Below are 21,731 nucleotides of genomic sequence, written 5' to 3' on the forward strand. Positions count from 1 at the left end.
TCCTACCTGGACGAATAATTTCGACAGCATTTGACATAATGAACTTGTAGCCCCTTTGAAGTGTGAGTGCCACTAGTTGGATGGGTACGTTAGGTTCAGATGGAAGAAAGCAAACGAAATGGTAGAGGACATTGACCTTGGAGGGGAAAGAGGCAGGGCATCTCCTAGGGAATGCTGGAGAATTTCCAGGCAGCTGAGAGGGGTGATCCGTGGGCACCGTGGAGGAGGACAGCACACAGGCCGCAGAGTCAATGGCCTGGAGAATGCCTTGGCACCTTGACTTGTGGCTCCCTCAAACCAAGGACAATACTGCAACTTGAAGCAAGCAGGCCGTGCTCCCGGTGCCACTGTCATCTACTGCCTCTGGTGCCTGCAGACACGGTTTACTCTTCAACATGCTTGGACCTGTCTGGTGCTGCGTGCAGGATACACAGATTTGAATCTTTTCTCTGTTTTTTTCCCTCCACCCAGTTAAAAAAAAAAAAGCGGTGGGGAGGGCATCACCTGGGAGGAGGACATCCCAGAGAAAGGGAAGAACTAGGGAGAGAGGCTGCAGAAGCTGTGAGGCTGCTGTGTTGCAGCAACATTGGGAATGCCACCTGGCCAGAGAAACGGTAAATGTTGGGAATAAAGCAGATAGGACCTTGGGGTACTGAGTGGGATGGGAGCTTCAGGGTTCCATCCTCTGAGTGGAAGAGGAATGGGAACTGACTTGGGGGTTCACAGGATCCTTGTGACTACAGCTTCCTGCAGGGTAGGGTGGGAGGCAGGACCAGGGGTGATGGCATAGGACAGGAGAGAAAGGCCTTTCTGGATATGGTATGCAAAGGCAGAGTTGGCTGGATTTCCTGATGTCTAGAAATGGGCATGGAGGAGGAGTCAGGAATCAGTGCAGTTTGGACCTGAGGGGCTGAATGAATGGAACAGTCATTAGCTGAGTGGAATAGACTGAAGGTTCGCGGGTGGTCCCCAGCAGATACCCAGGGGAGGGGCCAAAAGTCCATGTCTGTCCTCAGGGATAAGTCCAGAAGGAGGCAAAGATGTGAGCTTTCGCTTACAGGTGGTATTTAAGGCTGGATGACTGCCCTGAACCTGGCTCTCTATCCATTGGAGATGGGCCTAATATTTTACCATCATAGCACTGGGGCGGTAATATAGGCAAAGCTCTCAGACCACTGCCAGACACAGAACCCAAGCAAAATAGTAAGTGATGCCTGCAGTGCCAGAATCCCATACAAGCACTGGTGCAAATCCTGGCTGCTGCACTTCTGATCCAGCTCCCTGCTAATGCACCTGGGAAGGCACCCAGTGAATGTGGGCTTTTCCTCATTTGGGAGCAGATAATGGAGGAGTGTTGCCTGGAATCTAGAAAGTGTTCAGCAAATGTTCCCTGTTTATGTGCTAAGGCATAGTTGGTGTGGTCATGCTCTGGGTGAGGACATGGACGGGAGTGAAACTGTCTAACTGTATTAAAGGCCACATGCCCCAGGCCACGCCACCCTAATCACTGGTGTCTCCTGTTTTCCTACAGAGCCATTGTGGCATGTGCCGGCCCAAGCAAGGCTCTCAGCCATGGTTGGAAGCAGCGGGAACAAACATGCCTCCAGGCAGGATGCAACAGGCAAAGATTCCCCCAACAGGCATTCCAAAGTGAGTCCGGGGCCTCTCCCTGCTCCACCCAGGGAACCAGACCTGCAAGGGCTGGTAGCATTGCCTGGGCATCTGACTGCAGTCAGCTGGGCGGCCAGGCATGGGTGTGGGCTCTAAACACCACGGGAACATGTACTCCACCCTTGCAATCTTCCACTTGTAGAGCAGCAAAATACTGAGTCAAGAGTTAGAACAAACCAGGTGCTCATCCTGGCTCCAGTCCTTGATGGCCAGTCATCTTGAGCAGGTCCCCTTACCTCCTTAAGCCTCCGTTTCCTCGTTAGTCCATTAGTCATGGTAAATGAACTGCTCTAACGGGCAGCCCTGGACACTTGGAGACCACTGACAACAGAAGCCTATTGCCCTCTCACATAGGTAGTACCACAGTGCAGAGTTCCACAGAGAGATTCGGGAATCGAGGCTCCCTGCGGCTTGTGGCTTTGCCGTCCCACGGGGCCTCTGGGCTTCTGCTGGGCCCCTGCCTCTTCATGGCACATGAGGGGGCAGGAACAGCTTCCACCTGTGTTAGGTTGGCCAGGCCTTCATCACGTGACCACACCTGACTGCACAGGATGCCAGCATGAGATGCAGCCCCCGTGGGTCCAGGGGAAGGCCATCATGCGAGCTCTTGGCTTCCGTTCACTCAGCAGATGTTTGATGAGCACTGCGACATGCAGAACATTAGGACTCAGAAGAGATAAGGCGAGCCCGGGTGCTCACAAGAGGCTGACATCCCAGTGGACGCAGCTAGCAGGGAGCAGATACTGTTACATATGTCAAGTGTGTTATGTAAGGCTAAGAACCAGCCCCTGCCGTGAAAGAACAAAGCAGAGCTGAGGACAAAACACCCTCCAAGCTCTGCTTCTCTGGGATGCCAGGTTCAGAGGCGGCTCTTGAGGAGGTGACCTTTAAGCCATGAACAAAGTGAGGGAGACCCATGGAAATAGCTGGGAGAGGATCCTTGCAGACTCTTCCAGCATCAGCACGCCAAACTGGAACAGGTGAGAGGGCCGCCAGGCCAGCTCTAAAAATCTTGCATCCCTCATCAGAGCGGCCGGGTTTGATACCCACCTCCATCCTCTGACTCCAGCGTCCAGCTGGTTTAGATGCTGGAAGATGGCAGTGATGGGCCAAATGATGATTGGATTCCTGCCACCTGTACAAGAGGCCTGGGTTGCACTCTCAGCTTTAGCCCTGCACAGCCCTAGCCACCAAGGGCATTTTGGGAAGTAAGCCATCAGATGAAAACTGTCCCCAAATAAATTTAAGTAAATAATTTTTTAAAATGAAAAAAGAGGTCAGTGTGGCTGGAACAGAAAGCTCAGGAGGGAGATAAAGTTAGAGACCAGGACATGGGTCTGGTGAGCCTCGAGAAGCACTCCTGCTCTTCTGGGTGAGCTGGAGCCACAGGGGAGTTCTGAGCAGCCAGCCAGGGGATGTGTGCTAACACATGGCTTCACCCCCTCCTCCTGCCCATGTGTGGGATATGGGGTACCAGGAAGGAAGCCATTGCAAAGGCCCAGCTAGAGACAGATGAAAATGTAAGTAGCAGGACCAGATGTGAACATGCAACCAAGAAGCAGGGTCCAAGGTGTGTCCACAACACTTGGGGAGAGGCAGCTGAGAGGCAGAGCTGCTGTTCAGAGCTGGAGAGGAGGCAGATTGGGTAGGAAAGGCCTGAAGCTCAATTTGAGGCTTTTGAAAAGTACCTTATCTCTATGATGTCATTTTTTCCTTGAGCAGCCACAGAAGGCAAGGTTTTATTGTGCCCTCGCGCACACGCGTGCACACACACACACACAGTGGAAAAGAGAAGGGAAATGACTTGCCCAATGTAACACAGCCAGTATACAAGGAACCATTTGTCGCAGTGTGGTTCCAATGTTCACACTGGGTCAGAGGGAAGACCCAGGGCGGGATCACCTGGCCCAGACCTTAAGCCCAGGAATGATGTAGTCGTCCTGCCTTCCAGGGAGAACCTCAGTACTCAAGTCATTCCAGTAGCAATACGCTCTCCAGCAACGCGTCCAGCAGCCACAGTGACGAGCGCTGGTTCGATCCCCTGGACCCCCTGGAACCAGAGCAAGACCCCCTATCAAAGGGTGGCTCCAGCGACAGCGGCATCGACACCACCCTCTACACCTCCAGTCCCAGCTGCATGTCCCTGGCCAAGGCACCCCGGGCCACCAAGCCACACAAGCCACCTGGAAGCATGGGCCTGTGCGGTGGGGGACGCGAGGCCTCTGGAAGGTCCCAGCACACAGAGAGGCGGCGCGAGGTGTCACCTGCCCCTGCAGTTGCCAGCCAGAGCAAGGGCTACCGACCGAAGCTGTACTCCTCAGGCTCCAGCGCCCCAACTGGACTGGCAGGGGGCAGCCGGGACCCGCCAAGGCAGCCCAGGTAAGGGACACAGCTGGTCGGGGTCTTTTGGGAACACACACCACCGTCCACTCCCAAGCACGCCCGCAGGTATACGTGCTGCAGATGCACTTGCTCCCACCAGTGTTTGCCGTCACCTTCGAGGGGTCCCCAGGCAGAGGGGGGATATCCCCAGCTTTTTCTCTGGTCAGCTGGCTCTGTGCTCTGTTGTGTATTTTTTTTCTCTCTCTCTTTGCTGATACTAATAGATTCTATGCTCATTGTAAGTTACAAATTATATTTGCGAGGAGATAGTAGGAAACCTGACCCACAGTGGCTTTTTAAACACTTGTAATGGTATATCAGTTCCCACGCCACCACACATGAAATCCAGCGAGGGCAGAGCCAGGGAGCAGCTAGGTAGGGCCTCTAGGATCGGCATTGGCTTCCTGCCTGCTGTCCTCAGTGGGTTGGCTGGGGTCTCCCTCGCCTCAAGAAAGCTTTGTGCCCACAAGGTGAGAGCAGCAGGGAACTGAGGGGTATGTTGTAGCATTTATTGTTTCTTTTTTTTCTTTTTTTAAGATGCTTTTATTTTTGTTAAAAAGCAGAGTTAATATACAGAGAAAATCTTCCATCTGCTGGTTCACTCCCCAAATGGCTGCAAAAGCTGGGGCCAGGAATTCTATTCGGGCTCTCACATGGCTGGCCGGGACCATCCGTCTTCTGCCTTTTCTGGTGCGACAGCGCGGAGCTGACTCGGAAGCAGAGCAGCTGGGATTCAAACTGACATTCATATAGAATGCCTGTCCCTGGGCACCACAACACCAGCCCCTAAGCAGGTCCCACTTTGTATGGAGAGCATTTTCCTAGAGCCCCCTGCAGCAGGTCTGCCGGTGACCATCCCAGCCACAAGGAAGTCTGTGAGACTATGGCTTGGCCTTCTTGCCTCAAAGGCATGCAGCAGGGTCCCCAACCAGCCTCTTGGGAAAACTGGCTTCACAGATTGCTGAGCCCCATTCAGTTTCTGGCTCAACAGGTCAGGGTAGGATCTGAAAAAGTGCATTTTCTTTAAGTGCCTTGTGGATATGTAGATATACTGATTGGTCTAGGACCACACTTGAAAATTGCTAGTAGGAAGTCAGACAGGAGAGTAAATGAAAAAGAAAAGGGATTGGCTACCCAGCAGCCTGGTGTCTGGTCTTCTGAGAATCTGATAAACAGCACCTGTAAGATGGAAAAGTTCTGTCTTGTCCCAGGAGCCAAGGGGACAGAGTTCTGTGGCCTCAGGCAAGGCTTGCTAGGCTGCTGTCCTCACTGCTCACCCCACAGGGTCACAAACTCCCTTCCCTTCCGTTTACCTGTTCCTGCCCAGGGGCCAGCCACCACCCCTCCACTTCAGTGGAGCTGAAAGCCACCTCAGCCCCACGGCCCACGACTTCTGTCCACCCAAGGTGAGCCTTCCACTGCCACCTTGCCTCCTTGACCACAGTTTCACTCCAGTGAGACTGGTCGTGTCCAGAGAGATACTCAGGCCACCAAAGGTGGAGTAGAGCTTCCAAAGCGAGTCTTGGCCGCACTGTGATGGGGCGCATAGTGTAACTGTGTTTGAGGCCGATCAGCCCCTGCTTAGAGAGTTTCACACACAACGGGAGTTCTGTTACACATTGAAAATTCCAAGAGCAGCTCTAGTGCAGCGCCTCCTTCTGGCACCACATGCTCCATCAGTCAGTCATACCAGAAGGGGTAAAGGTGCAGGGGAGGCGGGAGAGGTCTCAGTCTCTCTGGTACCTCCCTCCAAAGGGTTCTGAATCCTTTGAACAGCCCCTTCCTTCTTCGATTTCTTCATTCTATTCACTCACAGATCTTTCTTGGAGATGGGTCCTGTCCCTGTCACTGTGCTGGGAAGTGAGGATGAAGAATGAGCTGATTGGGATGAGTCCCCGGCCCTCAGCACAGCCCCCTGGCGAGGGAGGGAAACAGATGGGAACAGATCATCACTGAGTCAGTTGGAAAATTGTGCCCACCCAGGGGGGCTGCAGGACCAAGAGAGTTTTCATGGGGGGAGGGGATTGTGGGGAAATGGGACAGGCCTTGCTGGTGGAGCCCCTGTTGTGTGCACAGGCTCATGGTAGTGAGCCTCAGTTACTGGGGAGTTCCACATCTCCCATTTTCAGGCAGCAAAGTCTAGTAAAGATTGGGGCTGAGACAGGGAGGGGGGTGTGAAATTACCCCTTTTCAGAGGGAAGGATTTACGGAACCCAGAACCCCAGGCAGTGAAATGGGTGGGGAGCCCGCTACAGAAGAGGGCTGTGTGGTTGGGAACTTTAATTTGCATACAGACAATTGATGCTAATTGCAAATCATTCTTATCTGCTCATTAGAGCCACTTCCTGAAGTTTTCTCCTAGGCAACCAGGCTTTAGTGTAGTGCAGCATTTCCCAAAATGGGGTGCTTCAGGGGATTTGGGTGGTTGGAAGAGGAAGATGTGTTCTCTTAAGTGGATGTATGTTTGTTTTAATGAGAGTTGGGTAAAAGCCTTTCCAATCCAGCCCCAACTTCACAGATCTTGCCGTGGTACCAGTGAAGGGCGGAATGAGTTGGTTTAAGTTTACTCACAGGGGATTAACAGAGTGCTGGCCCTCCCTCTTCCCCAGGGTGGGTAGGTGGCTGGACCCCTGTGGAGTTGCAACCAGACTCATCAAAAAGTCCGGGTCAGAAGAGCCCTTCAGCAGCGCCCAGGGTAATGGCCCTCAGCCTGCCAGCCGTTCAGGTCACAGCCCCAAAGCCCAGCTTCCAACCAAGACTCTCCCCTGGGCCAGCAGTTAGTAGCCAGAGCTCCTAGAGCTGTAGAAAAGTCAGATTGTTCCACCAGTGTCATCTCGGCTGGTGGAAGCCAGAGAAGGGGCCTGAGCTGATGGGGGGGCGGGGGCGTGGGGGGGCGGGGCTTCCTTCTAGAAGGGCTTCTGAGCCGGCCAGAGAAAAGGGGAGGTTGGTATGTTCCAGACGGGGACTGTTGTAATTCCCTGTCTTCAGTCCTGCCCCCACCCCACTGTACCAGACTTCTCACAGGTTTCCTATTTTGGCAGGAGCAAATTCCCCAAACTGTCCCTGAACTGTAGTTGCTTGCAGGCACACCTGTGCCCAAGGGGGTCATGTGTACAACCCTCCCATCGCGGCCAAGCTGCCGCTGGCCACAGTGACCCTCAGACCACACAGCCCAGCAACCTGTGGTCCTCTGCCATTCCCTTAGGCCAAGCTAAAATGACAACCTGCTGCCCCACTCAGTCCCCACAAAGGCAAGACCTTTGAACAGTGTCGCAGTCTCTACCTCCACAGCACCTCGTGGCATGCAGTTCTGTTCTTATTCACACAGTGAGCATCTGTTGTGGGCCAGGCCCTCTGCTGAGTATTAAAATCAAGTGGGCAGGGCCCTGGCTGTGGACTACCAAAGTCATGAATGAATTACGCCAGGGCCCAGCCTGCAGGGGAGACCCAGGGAGATCTGAGTGAATTTGGTACAGAGCCAGAGAGCGTGTCTAATCCAAGCCTTGGCAGCAGGGATGGTGTCCCCAAGAGAAGTCACTTCTGCCAAGGAGGAGAGAGAGGGATGGGGAGAGCAAGGAGTGGTGGAGGGAATGAGGGAATGAGGTTTTAGGGGCCCTGGTGAGATACTCTTGATCTGAGGTGGCCTTCGTTACATGGGCATTTGCATTGTAGCTGTTCAAATGTGCGTGTGTGTGCACGTGTGTTGTGCACTCGATTGCCTATAGACTGTTTTACAATTTTCTACAAAGAGGACAAAGATGCAGTCAGGCATGTGTACACCCGCCATTTGAGGGCCTACCTTATGCAAAGGCCCAGAGGTAGGGAAGGCTGGCCCCTTGACTCAAGGGTAGAAATTGTCAGCAGGGGCCAAACCTCTGAGGTCCCATAATGGAGTTTTAGCAGATTGGGTAAGGTGGGTATTACCTGTCATGATGGTGGGGCTGAGGTGGGGCAGACTTTGGGAGATCTCGATGAGAAGAATACAGACCTGGACCCAGGAGCAGCTGTGGATGTTTCAGCAGGTGACAACAGCCAGGATGTCAAGAGGGAGGGAGATGCAGATCCTAGACCAGGCTAGCAAGCTGCATGAGAACCCAGGCTGCTCCTCCCAAGAGAGTGTTTTGAGGTTCGCACAAGAGGCAGAGGACGAAGAGCAGCGCTGTTGTGTCACGGCACCCGCTGTGTGCCAGGCATCAGTCCAGACAGGGCGCTCCAGCAGGGAGCAAAGTTGAAGTTTCCGCTATGGAACTGCCCTTACCCTGGATAGAGAATGAGGCCACAGAGAATGGTGGCAGTGGGTGCTGGGGAGAAAAGTAGCAGCCCAGCACTGGAGTCCCAGAAAACCTCTTAGAGCAGCTGATAGCTTGCAGGAAACCAGGGCATGACCCCAGCAGTGGAATAGCAAGCCGCCAGGACTGTGAGGGTGAGCTCATTTGTGATGGCCCGGGGAGAGCGAAAGGTCACGTGGGCCACACAGATGGGAGCCTGGTTCCAGCCGGCCTCTTGACCGTGAACAGGTGGTAGGATTTAATTCTGAGGGACACAGCTGTGAGAAGCCTGGAAGCACATATTCTGACTTAGGTTCTTAAAGGATCATGCTGGAGAAGGGGATTATGTTAGGAGAGGAAAGAGGCAGGATGGAGGGCAGAATTCAAAAGCCTGCCAGAAAAGGGATGGGCCCAGCCATGCCCAAGCCAGGAACCATGCCCCTCCCCGCAATTCCCTTCCCTGGGCTCTAGCCCATGCGGTAGAAGGACTGCAGCCTGTAGTAGCTTGTGCCCACTGCTGACTTCAGTGACTTCACAGACACTCCCCCCCAGACGCTCGTCATGGGAGCCTGGCGGCCAGGCACACTTCCAGGCGCCAGCGCCTGCTGTGGGCACCGCAGTGGGCTGAGTGATCCCAGGCGGGCGGCCACCTGGCCCCCTTCCCTTTCCGGAGGCAGTGCATGCTCCAGAGCTCTCTGGGTTTCCAGAGCAATTTGTCAGAGCCGGATCAGGGCAGTCAGAGGATCCCTGCTCCGTGTGGAGCTGATGCAGCTGGGCGTTCCCAGGCAGGCAGGAAGCACCATACCAAGCATCTCCAGGACACTCCTCTTGGGGAGCAGTTCTGAAAGGTCATCTGGGGCCCCCAGGAATCACTGGGGGCCAGCTTGCTTGTGTCAAGTAGGAGGCCAGGGTCACATATGACAGAGACCTATTCAGACAGAGTCGGCTGTGGAAGAGGAACATAGGCCGTCTCCTAGAGATGGTGGTAGTAAGGGAGCCATGCTAAGGTCCTGGGGCGGCTGAGGACAGAGAGGGAAAGGGACTGATGCTATGGGGCCTTATGAAAGGGCTCTGGCTCTTTCCCTGACAGAGCTGAACCCACAAAGTCCTGACCTGACACATGTGCTCACAGGACCCCTGGAGCCGTGTTGAGAAAGCTGGGAGGACCTGGGCAACAGGCAAGGAGCCCAGGAAGCAGCTACTGTTTACCTACGGGGCAGCAGTGGTTGGCCTAGGATCTGTTGTGTCAACCCCATGTGCATCCTATGTGCTTTCCCTACAGACCTGTCACTTCTGTTCCTCAGGCCGCACACAGCTTGATGTGGTCACCCTGTGACTCCTGTGCCATAGAGCAGTAGTCCCAGCCCCGAGCGGGGACAGTAGAGAGGAAGTACACTTGGCACAGCTGTCAAGGGCCGTGTCCACGGATCAGCAATATTATTTCCCAGCTCTGGTCCAGATTGCAGCCCTGCCACTGACCAGTGTGGCAATCTTCAGGCTACCTGTTTCTGTGAGGCTCAGTTTCTGTTTCTGTAAAATGGGGAGGGCAGTAGGTTACATGGGCTAAGGTTATAAGAATGAGCAGCTGAGACCATAAATTTAACTTAGCACATTACCTGAGATACAGCTGAGCTTGAAAAGCATCAACTGCTGTTCCGTGTTCTTTTCACTTACGATCTGTTTACCTTTACAGTTTTGGCTAATGAGAGCTCACCATGATGCTACTCCCAGCAGCGTTCTGTCTTGAGCCAGATTGCCTAGGTTTGCACTCCGGCTCTGTCCCCTGCAAGCTGTGACCTACCTGAAACGTGGGAATGTTCCTTAGGGGTAGCCAGGGCCACTAAATGGCTGAAACCTGTAGGATGCTGAGAGCAGACCCTGGCCATGTCCATGGAACCGTCGACGTTGTCACGATCTTCTCTTCTGAAGACGGAGACCACAGCTCGCTCCCCTGTGCCTGTTCCCCACCTGGGATCACCCGTCCAGGCCCCAGGAGCACCAAAAGCATTGTCCTCGAGCAGCTCATGTGATTTTTCTCCCTGGGCTTTTTTCAACTTTTTTTTTATAAATACAAAACCATTTACTCTAGCAAGATCTTAAATATTCCTTAAGACATTCGAATAAATAAGTACCTACTCCATCTAGTTGAAGATGGCAGTGCAGAGCAAGATGCCTCCCCCATACTCACACATTCCTCTCTCAGCCGGAACCTGGGTTTTTATTTTATATCTTTAAGATTTTCTTATTTATTTGAAAGGCAGAATTACAGAGAGAGAAGACATAGATCTTCCACCCACTGCTTCATTCCCCAAAAGGCTGTCACAACCCGGACTGTTCCAAAACAAATCCAGGTGCTTTTTCTGGATCAGAAGTGGAACAGGCCCCTTAGGGACTTGACCCTTCTTTTTCATCATAGACACTGTTTTTTTTTTTAATTTATTGTTATTATTACTGTCATCTATTTTTCCCCTGCTATAGGTCCTTATGTTCATTTTTTTTGTCTTAAAAACAAAAATGTAGTCATGCTTGTACCATGTCTTAATATCTTGGTTTGTTTTATTATTATTATTATTTTTAATACAAAGTGAGATGGAGAGACGGAGGCAGGTCTCCACCTGCTTGTTCACTCCCCAGAGCCATGAGCCAGGAACTCCATCCAAGTCTCCCACAAGGGTGACAGGAACCCATGTACTTGGGCCATCATCTATTGCCTCTCAGGCACATCAGCAGGAAATTGGCTCAGAAGAGGAGGGGGGTCTCTATCCATAACAACCCCTGTGTGGACTGTGGGTGTCCCAAGGGGTGCCTTGACCTGCTGCACCACAGTACCCACCCCAAACCTTGCTTCTGCTCACTGGCTTAGACATCTGTCCACTTCTATGAATAAAAGTCCACCCAGCTGCATAAATTTTGATCATAAGGATGCATCTGAAACTACCTATTAAGACAATCAGGCCACATCCAACTTTTAAAGAAAAAAAAAACATTTATTTATATTAGAAAGTTAGATTTACAGAGAAAAGGAGAAACAGATCTTCCATCTGTTCACTCCCCAAGTGGCTGCAATAGCCGGAGCTAAGCCATTCTGAAGCCAGGAGCTTCTTTGAAGCCACTCATGTGGGTGCAAGATCCTAAGGCTTTGGACCATCCTCTACTGCTCCCAGGCCATATACAGGGAGCTGAAAAGAAAGTGGGCAGCTGGGATATGAAGCAGTACCCATATGGAATCCCAGTACATGCGAAATGAGAACTTTAGCCACTAGACTACTGCGCTGGGCCCCACATACAACTCTTGGTGTGAATGGGTGTTTTAGTGACCATCCTTACCTATGCTTAGGTACCAAGGTAGGCTTTTCTCTGTCATGGATTTCTGAGAAACCACTCAATTTTTTTTAAAGATTTATTTTTATTGCAAAGTCAGATATACAGAGAGAGGAGGAAAGACAGAGAGGAAGATCTTCATCTGTTGATTCTCTCCCCAAATGGCCGCACCAGTCAGAGCTGAGCCGATCTGATGCCACGAGCCTCTTCCGGGTCTCCCACACGGGTGCAGGGTCCCGAGGCTTTGGGCCGTCCTCGACTGCTTTCCCAGGCCACAGGCAGGGAGCTGGATGGGAAGTGGGGTCACCGGGGTTAGAACCAGTGTCCATATGGGATCCCCGTGCATGCAAGGTGAGGACTTCAGCCGCTAAGCTACTGCTCCGGGCCCCTGAGAAACCAATATTGAGTGCCATTCATTGGCCAAATGGCACAGCCTCCATAGCAGAACCTTTCTGACCCCTCTCAGTATTATAAAGCCCGTTTCTAATGTTTTACATCTTAACAGCTTCCTTGAACATCTCCCCATTAATGCATAACCTTTGCCCCATTAATAAGTGTTGCCAAATTGTAGAAAGCCTGCATAATTGCTTTTTTAACCTAGTCTGATAATGTCTTCCTTGTGATAGACATATGTAAAACATTCGTTTTTAGTGTGGTTATTGATGTTTGGATTTACATTTGCCGTTTTGTGGCTCATTGTTTTCTGTATGTCTTTCTTGCTCTCTGTTCTTCCATTATGCCTTATCCTGTGTTAAGTAATTTATGAGCCCAGTGTGGTAGCCTAATGGCTAAAGTGTCCACCTTGAATGCACCAGGACCCCATGTGGACGCCAGTTCATATCGCAGCTGCTCCACTTCCCATCCAGCTCCCTGCCTACACACACACACACACACACACACACACACACACACACACACTTTGGATGCTGTTCCTGCTTTTGTTGTTATTAGTACACATATATCTAGGCAATTCAGGTTAATGTCAACTTAATAAAATGTAGAAACTTTTCTCCAATATAGCCTCATTCGCTTCCCTCTTTTTTTTTTTTTAAGATTTATTAATTTTATTGGAAAGGCAGATGTACAGAGAGGAGAAGAGACAGGAAGATCTTCCGTCTGATGATTCACTCCCCAAGTAGCCGCAATGGCCAGAGCTGCGCTGATCTGGAGCCAGGAGCCAGGAGCTTCTTTCCGGGTCTCCCACACGGGTGCAGGGTCCCAAGGCTTTTGGCTGTCCTTGACTGCTTTCCCAGGCCACAAACAGGGAGCTAGATGGGAAGTGGAGCTGCTGAGATTAGAACCGGCGCCCGTATGGGATCCTGGGGCATTCAAGGCGAGGCCACTGCACCAGGCCCAATCTTTAAGTTTTAAGGCACATAATAAAACAAATTTATAATTCTTTTTTTTATTATTAAAAAAATTTTTTTGAAAGAGAGGGAGAGGCAGGGACAGACAGATATTCTGTTGCTGTCCTGCAGCAAACAACTTGGTGCACAGAGACGATAACACATGTGGTCTTCTGACTGGTGGTCAATAGCCAAAGTTTATTAGTGTGCCTATCAACAGAACCCATCAATTGTTTCTATACCCTTGTTTGGAACTCTTTTGTTTTATATATCCCACCAAGTGTTCTCATTCACATGCTGTCCACTCAGCTGTTCTCATACAAATGATATCCAATCAGTTATACAAATGGCATCCATCCAGTTGTTCTCATACAAATGTTATCCAATCGTTTGTAATCCTGTGCTCCCTGACCTAGGGTCACAGTGTCCTCCTACAATATTCCAGCCACTGTTTCACTCCCCAGAAGGCACAATAGCCAGAGCTGAGCCGACCTGGAGCCAGGTTTTTTCCAGGTCTCCCACACGGGTGCAGGGTCCCAAGGCCTTGGGCCGTCCTTGACTGCTTTCCCAGGCCACAAACAGGGAGCTGGATGACAAGAGAAGCAGCCAGGACTCAAACTGGTGCCCATATGGGATACTGCGCGTGGTACTAGAGGATTAGCCAGTTGAGCCAACGTGCCAGCCCCCACATCTTTTATTTTACCTGGCAGATTTGCTGTCTTGTACTCCGTTGCTCCCTGTGGATTCAGATTGCCATCTAGCCATCATCTCTCTGAGCTGAAGACTTCCTTCATTATTACTCAGTATCAAGTTAACGTGCTGGCAGAATTGTCAGCCTTCGTCTGTCTAGGCACATCTTTGTGTTTCTTTCGTTTTTGAAAAATAATATTGCTGGAGGTAGAATTCTTTGTTAGCAACTTTTTTTCTATCCAGTGCCCTTCCCTGTGTCCAGTGAGAAGTCCGTTATCGGTTGTTCTGAAGCTCCCCAGTGTGTGAGGAATGTTCCTTCTCTGGATGCTCTCAAGATTGTTTCCCAGCATTTGACTTTGAGCTGTTTCTCTTTATTTAAAAGATTAATGCTTTTTTGTTGTAAAGACAGATTTCATAGAGACAAGGAGAAACAGAAAGATCTTCCATCCACTGGTTGACTACCCACGTGGTGGCAGCGACTAGAGCTGAGCCGATCTGAAATCAGGAGTTTGTTCTGAGTCTCCTATGTGGGTGCAGGTTCCCAAGGCTTTGGGCCGTGCTCTGCTGCTTTCCCAGGCCACAAGCAGGGAGCTGGAAGGGAAGTGGAGCAGCCAGGACACAAGCCAGTGCCCATATGGGAGTCTGGTGCTTGGAGAATTAACCAGTTGAGCCATCACACCAGCTGTTTTTCTAGACATGTCTCTTTGCTGTATTTATCTAACTTTGGGTCTGTTGAGCTTCTTAAGATATGTAGAGTAATGATTTTCACCAAATTTAGAATGTCGTTAGCCATTTATTCCAATCATTTTTCTGCCACTCTGTCCTCTCCCCTTAAAAAAAAAAACAAAAAAAAAAACCTCATTATTTGTTAAACATTTGTTTGTGTGAAAGCCAGAGTTCCAAAAAGAGAGAGGGAGACAGACGACAGACAGATCTTGCGTCACTAGTTCACTCCCCAAATTGCCACAATGCTGAGTCTCAGCAGATCAAAGCCGGAGTCTGGAACTCCATCCGGGTCTCCTGTATGTATGCCAGAGCCCAAAGGCTTGGACCATCTTCTGCCTTCTGTGTACGTTAGCAGGAAGTGCAGCATCACAAGCAGCAATCTAAACCGCTAGACCACAACATCAGCCCAGGATTTCTCCTTAGAAAACGCATGTGGGGCCGGCCTTGTGGTATTGCACGTTGAGCTGCTGCCTGGAGCACTGGCATCTCATGCAGTCCAGTCCCGACTGCTGCAGTTCTGATCCAGTTTCCTGGAAGTGCAGCTGGGATATCAGCAGAAGTTGGCCTAAATCCTTGGGCTCCTGCACCCTCGTGTAGGACCTGGAAGAAGTTCCTGGCTTTGGATCTTCCCAGCTATAGTCATTGCAACCGTTTGGGAAGCGAACCAGCAAATGGAAGATTCTCTGCCTTTTAAATAACTGAGTCTTTAAAAAAAAAAAAAAAAAGTGCGGTGTGCACCTTGGTGTTCCTGCTTTGAAAGAGCTTCTTTGTTTATTTGGGTCAGAGGAAGCTGAGAGCAAGCAGAGAAGCTGGGTGCTGAGCGCCGCAGATTGTCTATCCTCACCCCAAGCTCAGTGGTGTTTCCTTGCTTCTCTGATCCCTCAGTGGCTGCAGTCCGCTTTCAGCGTGGAGAGGTCTGTTTTCTGTCCTTTCTCGGAGAGAGATTGGCTCGTGGCTTCAGTCGGCCGCAAGTCCCGTCTTTGGGCTTTACTGCATTAACCCTCATGAAAGATGTCCTGACCTTGCTCAGGAATACCCCTGGCTCCAGCAAGGTTTGGAATTGCATTAAAATGTTTCAGGAGCCGATTGGCCACAGCAAAGTAAGCAGCTGAGTTCACGAGGGAGGCCTGGGTCTCGCGTACAGAGCTGGGCTCAGTGGTGCCTTAATCCAACAAGCAGCTGGCATTTGGAACATCCAGTGGTGGATTTACACTGCATCCACTGGAATGATGTCTAATGTTCAGGAAGCGTGTAACTGAACATGCTATGCTTGGCAAGATACATTTTACACTAGAGAAAACAAAAAGTTGCCGAAGTGTGTGTTCATGTGAAGCCACTTAAGTAAAAACAGCGATTTTCGCACAAAGGTCCCCAGTCTAGTGGTGTGCACGTGTCCCTGATGCCTAGAAAACAACAACCCGTTTCATGGTTACCTCCAGTCCAGGGCTACTCAGGCAGGCGGGTGGGCCCACACTTTCCTGCTGTGGAAGTTATGCCAAAGAGATGGGGGTGGCCGGGTTGCAGACAGCGCTTCAGACCCTCCCCCAGAGGAAGCCGACATACCAGAAGGGCATTTCTGGGGTGCGGCTGGGGCTATGCCGGCAACTTTTCCTTTTCTTACAGGTATGCTTCTGCATTTGCATGTTTGTACATCCCTTAACTATATTTCTTTGGCTTCTTGGCAGTGACGTGGGCTCAAGGGCTGGCTACCCAGCTCAGGTTTACAAAACAGCCAGTGCAGAGACTCCTCGGCCCTCCCAGCTGACCCAGTCCAGCCCCTTCCAGCTCTCCACCTCGGTCCCCAAGTCCTTCTTCTCCAAGCAACAACCTGTGCGCAATAAGCACCCAGCAGGATGGAAGAGAAATGACGAGCCCTCACCGCGGCCACTCCCCTTTGTTGACCCAAAGAAGTAAGTACTTGAGTGTCCCATGAGACACCTGCCAGCACCAACCTGGCGTGCCTCACACCCCTGCCTGGCCAGGTCCACCGGGACAAGAAGAGGGCAGGCAGTTCCTCCCACAGTGCTGGAAAAGCTGATGCTCTGTTTTAGGGAAGCTGCCCTGCACAAGGCAGCCAGCAGCCCACTCCCTTTCCTGGGGGAATGAATTAGAGAAGCTCACTAAAGATCAGTTGCTGCTCACCATGATGTGGTGTCAGGTGAAGAGTTTCTTGAGACAGAGGGCATAGCAGCTGCAGAGACTTGGCCTGCGGGAGGAAGGCCGGTGCGGCTGGGACGATGCAAGCAAGGTCAGGTGGGGGGCAATAAGGAGGCCCAGGTGGTGACCGGGACAGAATAGAGCTTGTAAGCTGCCAGTAAGAACATGGACATTCATCTTCTCAAAGTGAAATGGTGCCACAAATGCTGTGAACCAGAGGACAAGTGTAATCCAGACTAGGAATCCACAGGGTCCCTGTGGCTGCATGTGGAGGACAGCCTGGATGGAGCTGTTGTCACTGTTGCCGTCCCAGTGGGAGAAAGGGCCAGGGCCCACATGGCAGAGCTCAGGAGGGAAAGAGGCTGCATGGGTAGATCAGCTGAGGTGAGAGATGGAGAGCTCTGTGTGGTAGGAGAGAAGGAGGGTGTAGGTGATGTTGTGCCTTGAAATCCGAAGCAGGTCAGCCTCGAGAAGTCGTCTTGTGTATTTGACAGGCTCAATTCTCAGGTCTCAAGTGTGAATTCACTCACTGGATCCTCACACCTTGGGGTGGTCTGTTCCTCTCTGTGTTCACAGTGAGACTGCCAAGGCCCACAGTCCCCTTGCTGTTGAGGGATGGAGCCTGGATCACAACGCAGGAGCCTGGATCACAGCCCAGGAGCCTGATCCAGGACTCCTGCTTTGTCGGCTGAGGGGCTCTGCCCTCCTCCAGCTTGGTCGTTGTGTGTGTTCATGATCCAGATGGGTTCATTCAAGCTTGTGGGTGACCTACAACTCAGAACGAGCATGTGGCATTGGAGACAGTGCAGGGTCCCTGGAGAGTTGGTGATGAGCAGGTGGCACTCCCACTGAGCATCCAGTTCCACACCTCACTGGGGGAGCCCACAAACTAGATTCTAGTCAGACTCCCCACTGCTCCCATGATGAACAGTGGCCACTCGTGTCTGCTGAGCACGCATACTGTCCCACGCACGGAAGCCCAGGCTTTGTCCAGACTCATGCCTACACCTGGCCTCATCTTTTACCCACTCTCCCCTCTTTACACTGCTCCTCAGCCTCCACTCAGGGTCTCTCTCTAGTGCCCAGAGTATGCATGGGTTCTGTAACGCTGCCTTTGCGGACTGGCCTTCCCCACCTTAGGAGCCACTGCCATCACTGTGTCACTTGACTCTGACTCCGCCCGCCCCCCCCCCCCCCCATGAGAAAGCAGGTGCTGCTGTCTTGGTTATAAGGTGTTCGGATTGCCTGGTACACTGTTGGGTACTCAGTGAACACAGGAAGCCATGTATCTAGTTTGATTCTCATCACAGCCACAGGATGTAGATACTGTTGGGCCTCCACGTTTTGGTGTGGTTGGAGAGTCAGGCCTGTGGAACGCCTGGAGGCCACTGTACAGTCCCCAGCACATACCCCCTCTGGCAGCCCCTCCCCCTGTGTGTATGCCTGGAACTCCCCACCTGCTCCCCGCTGCCTCCTGCCGGCCTTCATCGTAACTGACAGGTAATAGCTATGTATTAAGAGGGCACAGTGTGATAAAAATACAGAACACTCATGAGCTGGCGCATCATCCTTGAGCGGGAGCCAGACTCATCTCTCTTTGGTTCCAGTTCCTGTGCATGTGCTGTGATAGCGAGCACCCAGCAAGGCTACAGGAACAGGGGCCCCAAATGGCAGGAAGCCCTGGATCAGCATGTGGGTGGGGCGGCTCCTCCTGAGGGACCTGTCCGACAGGCCTCTGCTGGCCCATTAGTCTTTGGGGCTCCCTGACCTCTGCCGTTAAGTTCACATGGCCTCCCTGCCCCACCCCTGTGTGTGTGTGTGTGGGTGTGTGTGTGAGAGAGAGAGAGAGAGAGAGAGAGAGAGTGAGTGAGTACATCTCCCCTGCCTCCGAGGGCGCTAGTCAAGTTAAGGTATATCCTACCCTGCCCTGGAGGCCGCATCTCATCATCTTGATAAGCTCCACAAAGGTTTTCTTTCTGAATCATCACATTCAGAGATGCCTTAGGGACTTGAACATAGATTATTTTTTCCCTTTGGTGAGGACACCATTCCTCCCCTAGCACTGCTTCTCGGTTCCACTCAGACCTGCCCTCCCTGGAGAAGCCCTCTCCACACCCTTGCCAGAGGCTTTGCCCTGCTACCCACTCAACCCATCATACCCAGGCACCTCTCGTCCCAAGAAACTGAGAGCTGTGGGAAAACAGGGACCTTACCCCCAACCAGGGCTAAGCCCATACTAGAAACTCAGAAATGTACCCAGATGTGTGACAACCCTGAACAGGCAACCACCTGTATTCCAGAGAAAAGGGTGTGTGTGTGTTATCTTTGTAGTACAGAACATATGTTGAGAACACAAATGAAATAGGTTCATGGTTCCTTGTAATGTTAAGTTAAACATACACTTTTTTTTAAAAAAGATTTATTTATTTTTATCACAAAGTCAGATATACAGAGAGGAGGAGAGACAGAGAGAAAGATCTTCCATCCGAAGATTCACTCCCAAAGTGAACGCAACGGCCGATGCTATACCGATCCAAAGCCAGGATCCAGGAACTTCTTCCAGGCATCCCATAGGGGTGCAGGGTCCCAAAGCTATGGGCTGTCCTCGACTGCTTTCCCAGGCCACAAGCAGGGAGCTGGATAGGAAGTGGAGCTGCTGGGATTAGAACCGCGCCCATATGGGATCCTGGGGCATTCAAGGCGAGGACTTTAGCCACTAGACCACGCCGCCGGGCCCGTAAACATACACTTTTTACATCACACACATAGAATAACTTATATTGTTTTGCCAGTACATTCCAATAATGAAGCGATATTGCCACATTTTCTTGAGCATTTTGAGATAGCATCTTTGTTGAGTCACCTAGGTTAGGTTAGTTTTCTAGTAAGTATCATTTGCCCTATTTTTTTTTTTTCAAGGAGAGTGGCAGGTGTTCCTTCTAAGCACTCTGTCCACTCATTTTCTTTTTTTTTTTTTAAGATTTTTTTTTATTATTATTTTTTTATTGGAAAGGCGGATATACAGAGAGGAGATACAGAGAGGAAGATCTTCCGTCCGATGATTCACTCCCCAAGTGAGCGCAACGGGCCGATACTATGCCGATCCGAAGCCAGGAGACTTTTCCTGGTCTCCCACGCGGCTGCAGGGTCCCAAAGCTTTGGGCCATCCTCGACTGCTTTCCCAGGCCACAAGCAGGGAGCTGGAAGGGAAGCAGGGCTGCCGGGATTAGAACCTTAGAACCGGCGCCCATATGGGATCCCGGGCATGCAAGGCGAGGACCTTTAACCACTTGCGCCACCGCGCCGGGCCCATTTTGCCCTTTTTTTAAAAGATTTGTTTTTATTAGTGGAAAGTCAGATATACAGAGAGGAGAGACAGAGGAAGATCTTTCGTTAATTCACTCCCCAAGCAGCCACAATGACCGGAGCTGAGCCAATCCAAAACCAGGAGCCCAGAGCTTCTTCTGGATCTCCCATGTGGGTGCAGGGTCCCAAGGCTTTGGGCTGTCATCTGCTGCTTTCTCAGGCCACAAGCAGGGAGTTGAATGGGAAGTGGGGCCACCAGGATTAAAACTGGTGCCCATATGGGATCCTGGCACGTGCAAGGTGAGGACTTTAGCCGCTAGGCTACCCGTGCTGGGCCCATAAGAATCATTTTCATTGCTAGCTGAATTACTTGAGATCAGACATTTAAGAATCTACATATGGGCCCAGAGGGATAGCATGGTGGTTAAAGTCCTTGCCTTGCATGCGCCAGGATCCCATATGGGCGCCGGTTCTAATCCCAGTGGCCCTGCTTCCCATCCAGCTTCCTGTTGTGGCCTGGGAAAGCAGTTGAGGACAGCCCAAAGCCTTGGGACCCTGCACCCGCGTGGGAGACCCGGAAGAGCTCCTGGCTCCTGGCTTCAGATTGGCTCAGCTCCAGCCATTGCGGCCGCTTGGGGAGTGAACCATCAGATGGAAGATCTTCCTCTCTATCTCTCCTCCTCTCTGTATATCTGCCTTTCCAATAAAAATTAATTTAAAAACAAAAAAAGAATCTGCATATGGTATTGTCACTGAAACTGGATCTGTAGAACTGGAGCTTAGTTATGCTTGTGCAACTTATTCCGTGGCTTTTGTACAGTACTTTCATCAATGCACCTGACCCTCATCATAGAACACTAAAGCATATTTTTCATCCCATTTCCTAGACGAGAACAGTTGAGGTGCCAAACAGCTGCAAGCCTGGCCAGGGTTCACCTGTTGTGCTGAGATTGACTCATTGGGAGTGTCATCACTGTCAGCTTTGTTGTTTGTCCCTATCCTCAGAAACTGTCCCCAGGCCTGCTGCTGAATGTGCCTGTCTCCTTTGATACTGCCTGTCTCTGGTCAAAAACCTCGCAGGCTTCCAAAACCACCATTGATTGAGGATGTGTCCACCCCAGAGGAGTGACAGTAACCGCAGCCTTGTAGGAAGCTCTGCCCATTCCCACCTCTGGCCAGTCTGTTTCTCTCAGAAAGCTCACAAGGGGCATCCTGCACTTCTCCACATTTCAGATGACACCTCAGTCCCAGCATGGGGTGTCGGGGGAGACAAACTCTGTCTAGGTGTGTGTGAGGACTGGGGCAGCAAGCAGGCCACTCTTGTCACCCACTTGGTTGCTGGACTCACAGCTCAGTAGCCTGTCTGATGCAGACCTGGGAGGGTCAGAGCAGCACAGGGGTACCGTGCTGACTCCTTAACCCCTCCTTTACCTCTTCTCTTTAAGCTTGGTGCAAACCCTTCTTGGCCTATTTAGGTCAACATCATTGGGTGACTTACAGAATGCACAGGGCGGTTAGCAAATGAGGGTGGCTGGGCGGCCAGGCTTCAGGCCTCTGGCTGAGTGAGCCAAGGAGGTCAGGTCATCTCTGAGCTGACAGCCCTGAGTTCCACCTCCCCCTCCCCCAGGCTGGCCTGACTGAAGGGCAGCCACTGCCCCCTGTAGGCCATTGGCTCTAGGACTGTGGCTCCTGCAGCTGTACCTACAGCACTTACCTCCGAGCGCTGCGTGGCTCAGCAGCACCACACCACACAGGGCTGTCCAGAAGCTCATGTGCCCAGGCCCTCAGAAACAGCTTTAGTCAATGCCTCAGGGCCCGCCAGGTTGTGGAGCAGTGGTCAGAAGGGCAAGGCCTCAAGCAGCCT

General features: G+C 51.6%; 1 protein-coding gene across 1 annotated transcript in view; it reads left to right on the forward strand.

Annotated features, from left to right (window-relative positions):
• The window catches only part of LOC121166872 (signal-induced proliferation-associated 1-like protein 3), a 209,217-nt gene that overhangs the window by 171,459 nt on the left and 16,027 nt on the right, over nt 1-21,731 (forward strand). The window contains exons 14-16 of the mRNA XM_040996189.1: nt 1,532-1,650; nt 3,623-4,050; nt 16,090-16,314. Coding sequence (XP_040852123.1) covers nt 1,532-1,650; nt 3,623-4,050; nt 16,090-16,314 — 772 coding nt within the window. The remainder of the gene's footprint in view (nt 1-1,531; nt 1,651-3,622; nt 4,051-16,089; nt 16,315-21,731) is intronic.

This window comes from Ochotona curzoniae, unplaced genomic scaffold (assembly GCF_017591425.1).
Source record: "Ochotona curzoniae isolate NIBS_2020 unplaced genomic scaffold, NIBS_Ocur_1.0 patch258, whole genome shotgun sequence".
Classification (NCBI taxonomy): Eukaryota; Metazoa; Chordata; class Mammalia; order Lagomorpha; family Ochotonidae; genus Ochotona; species Ochotona curzoniae.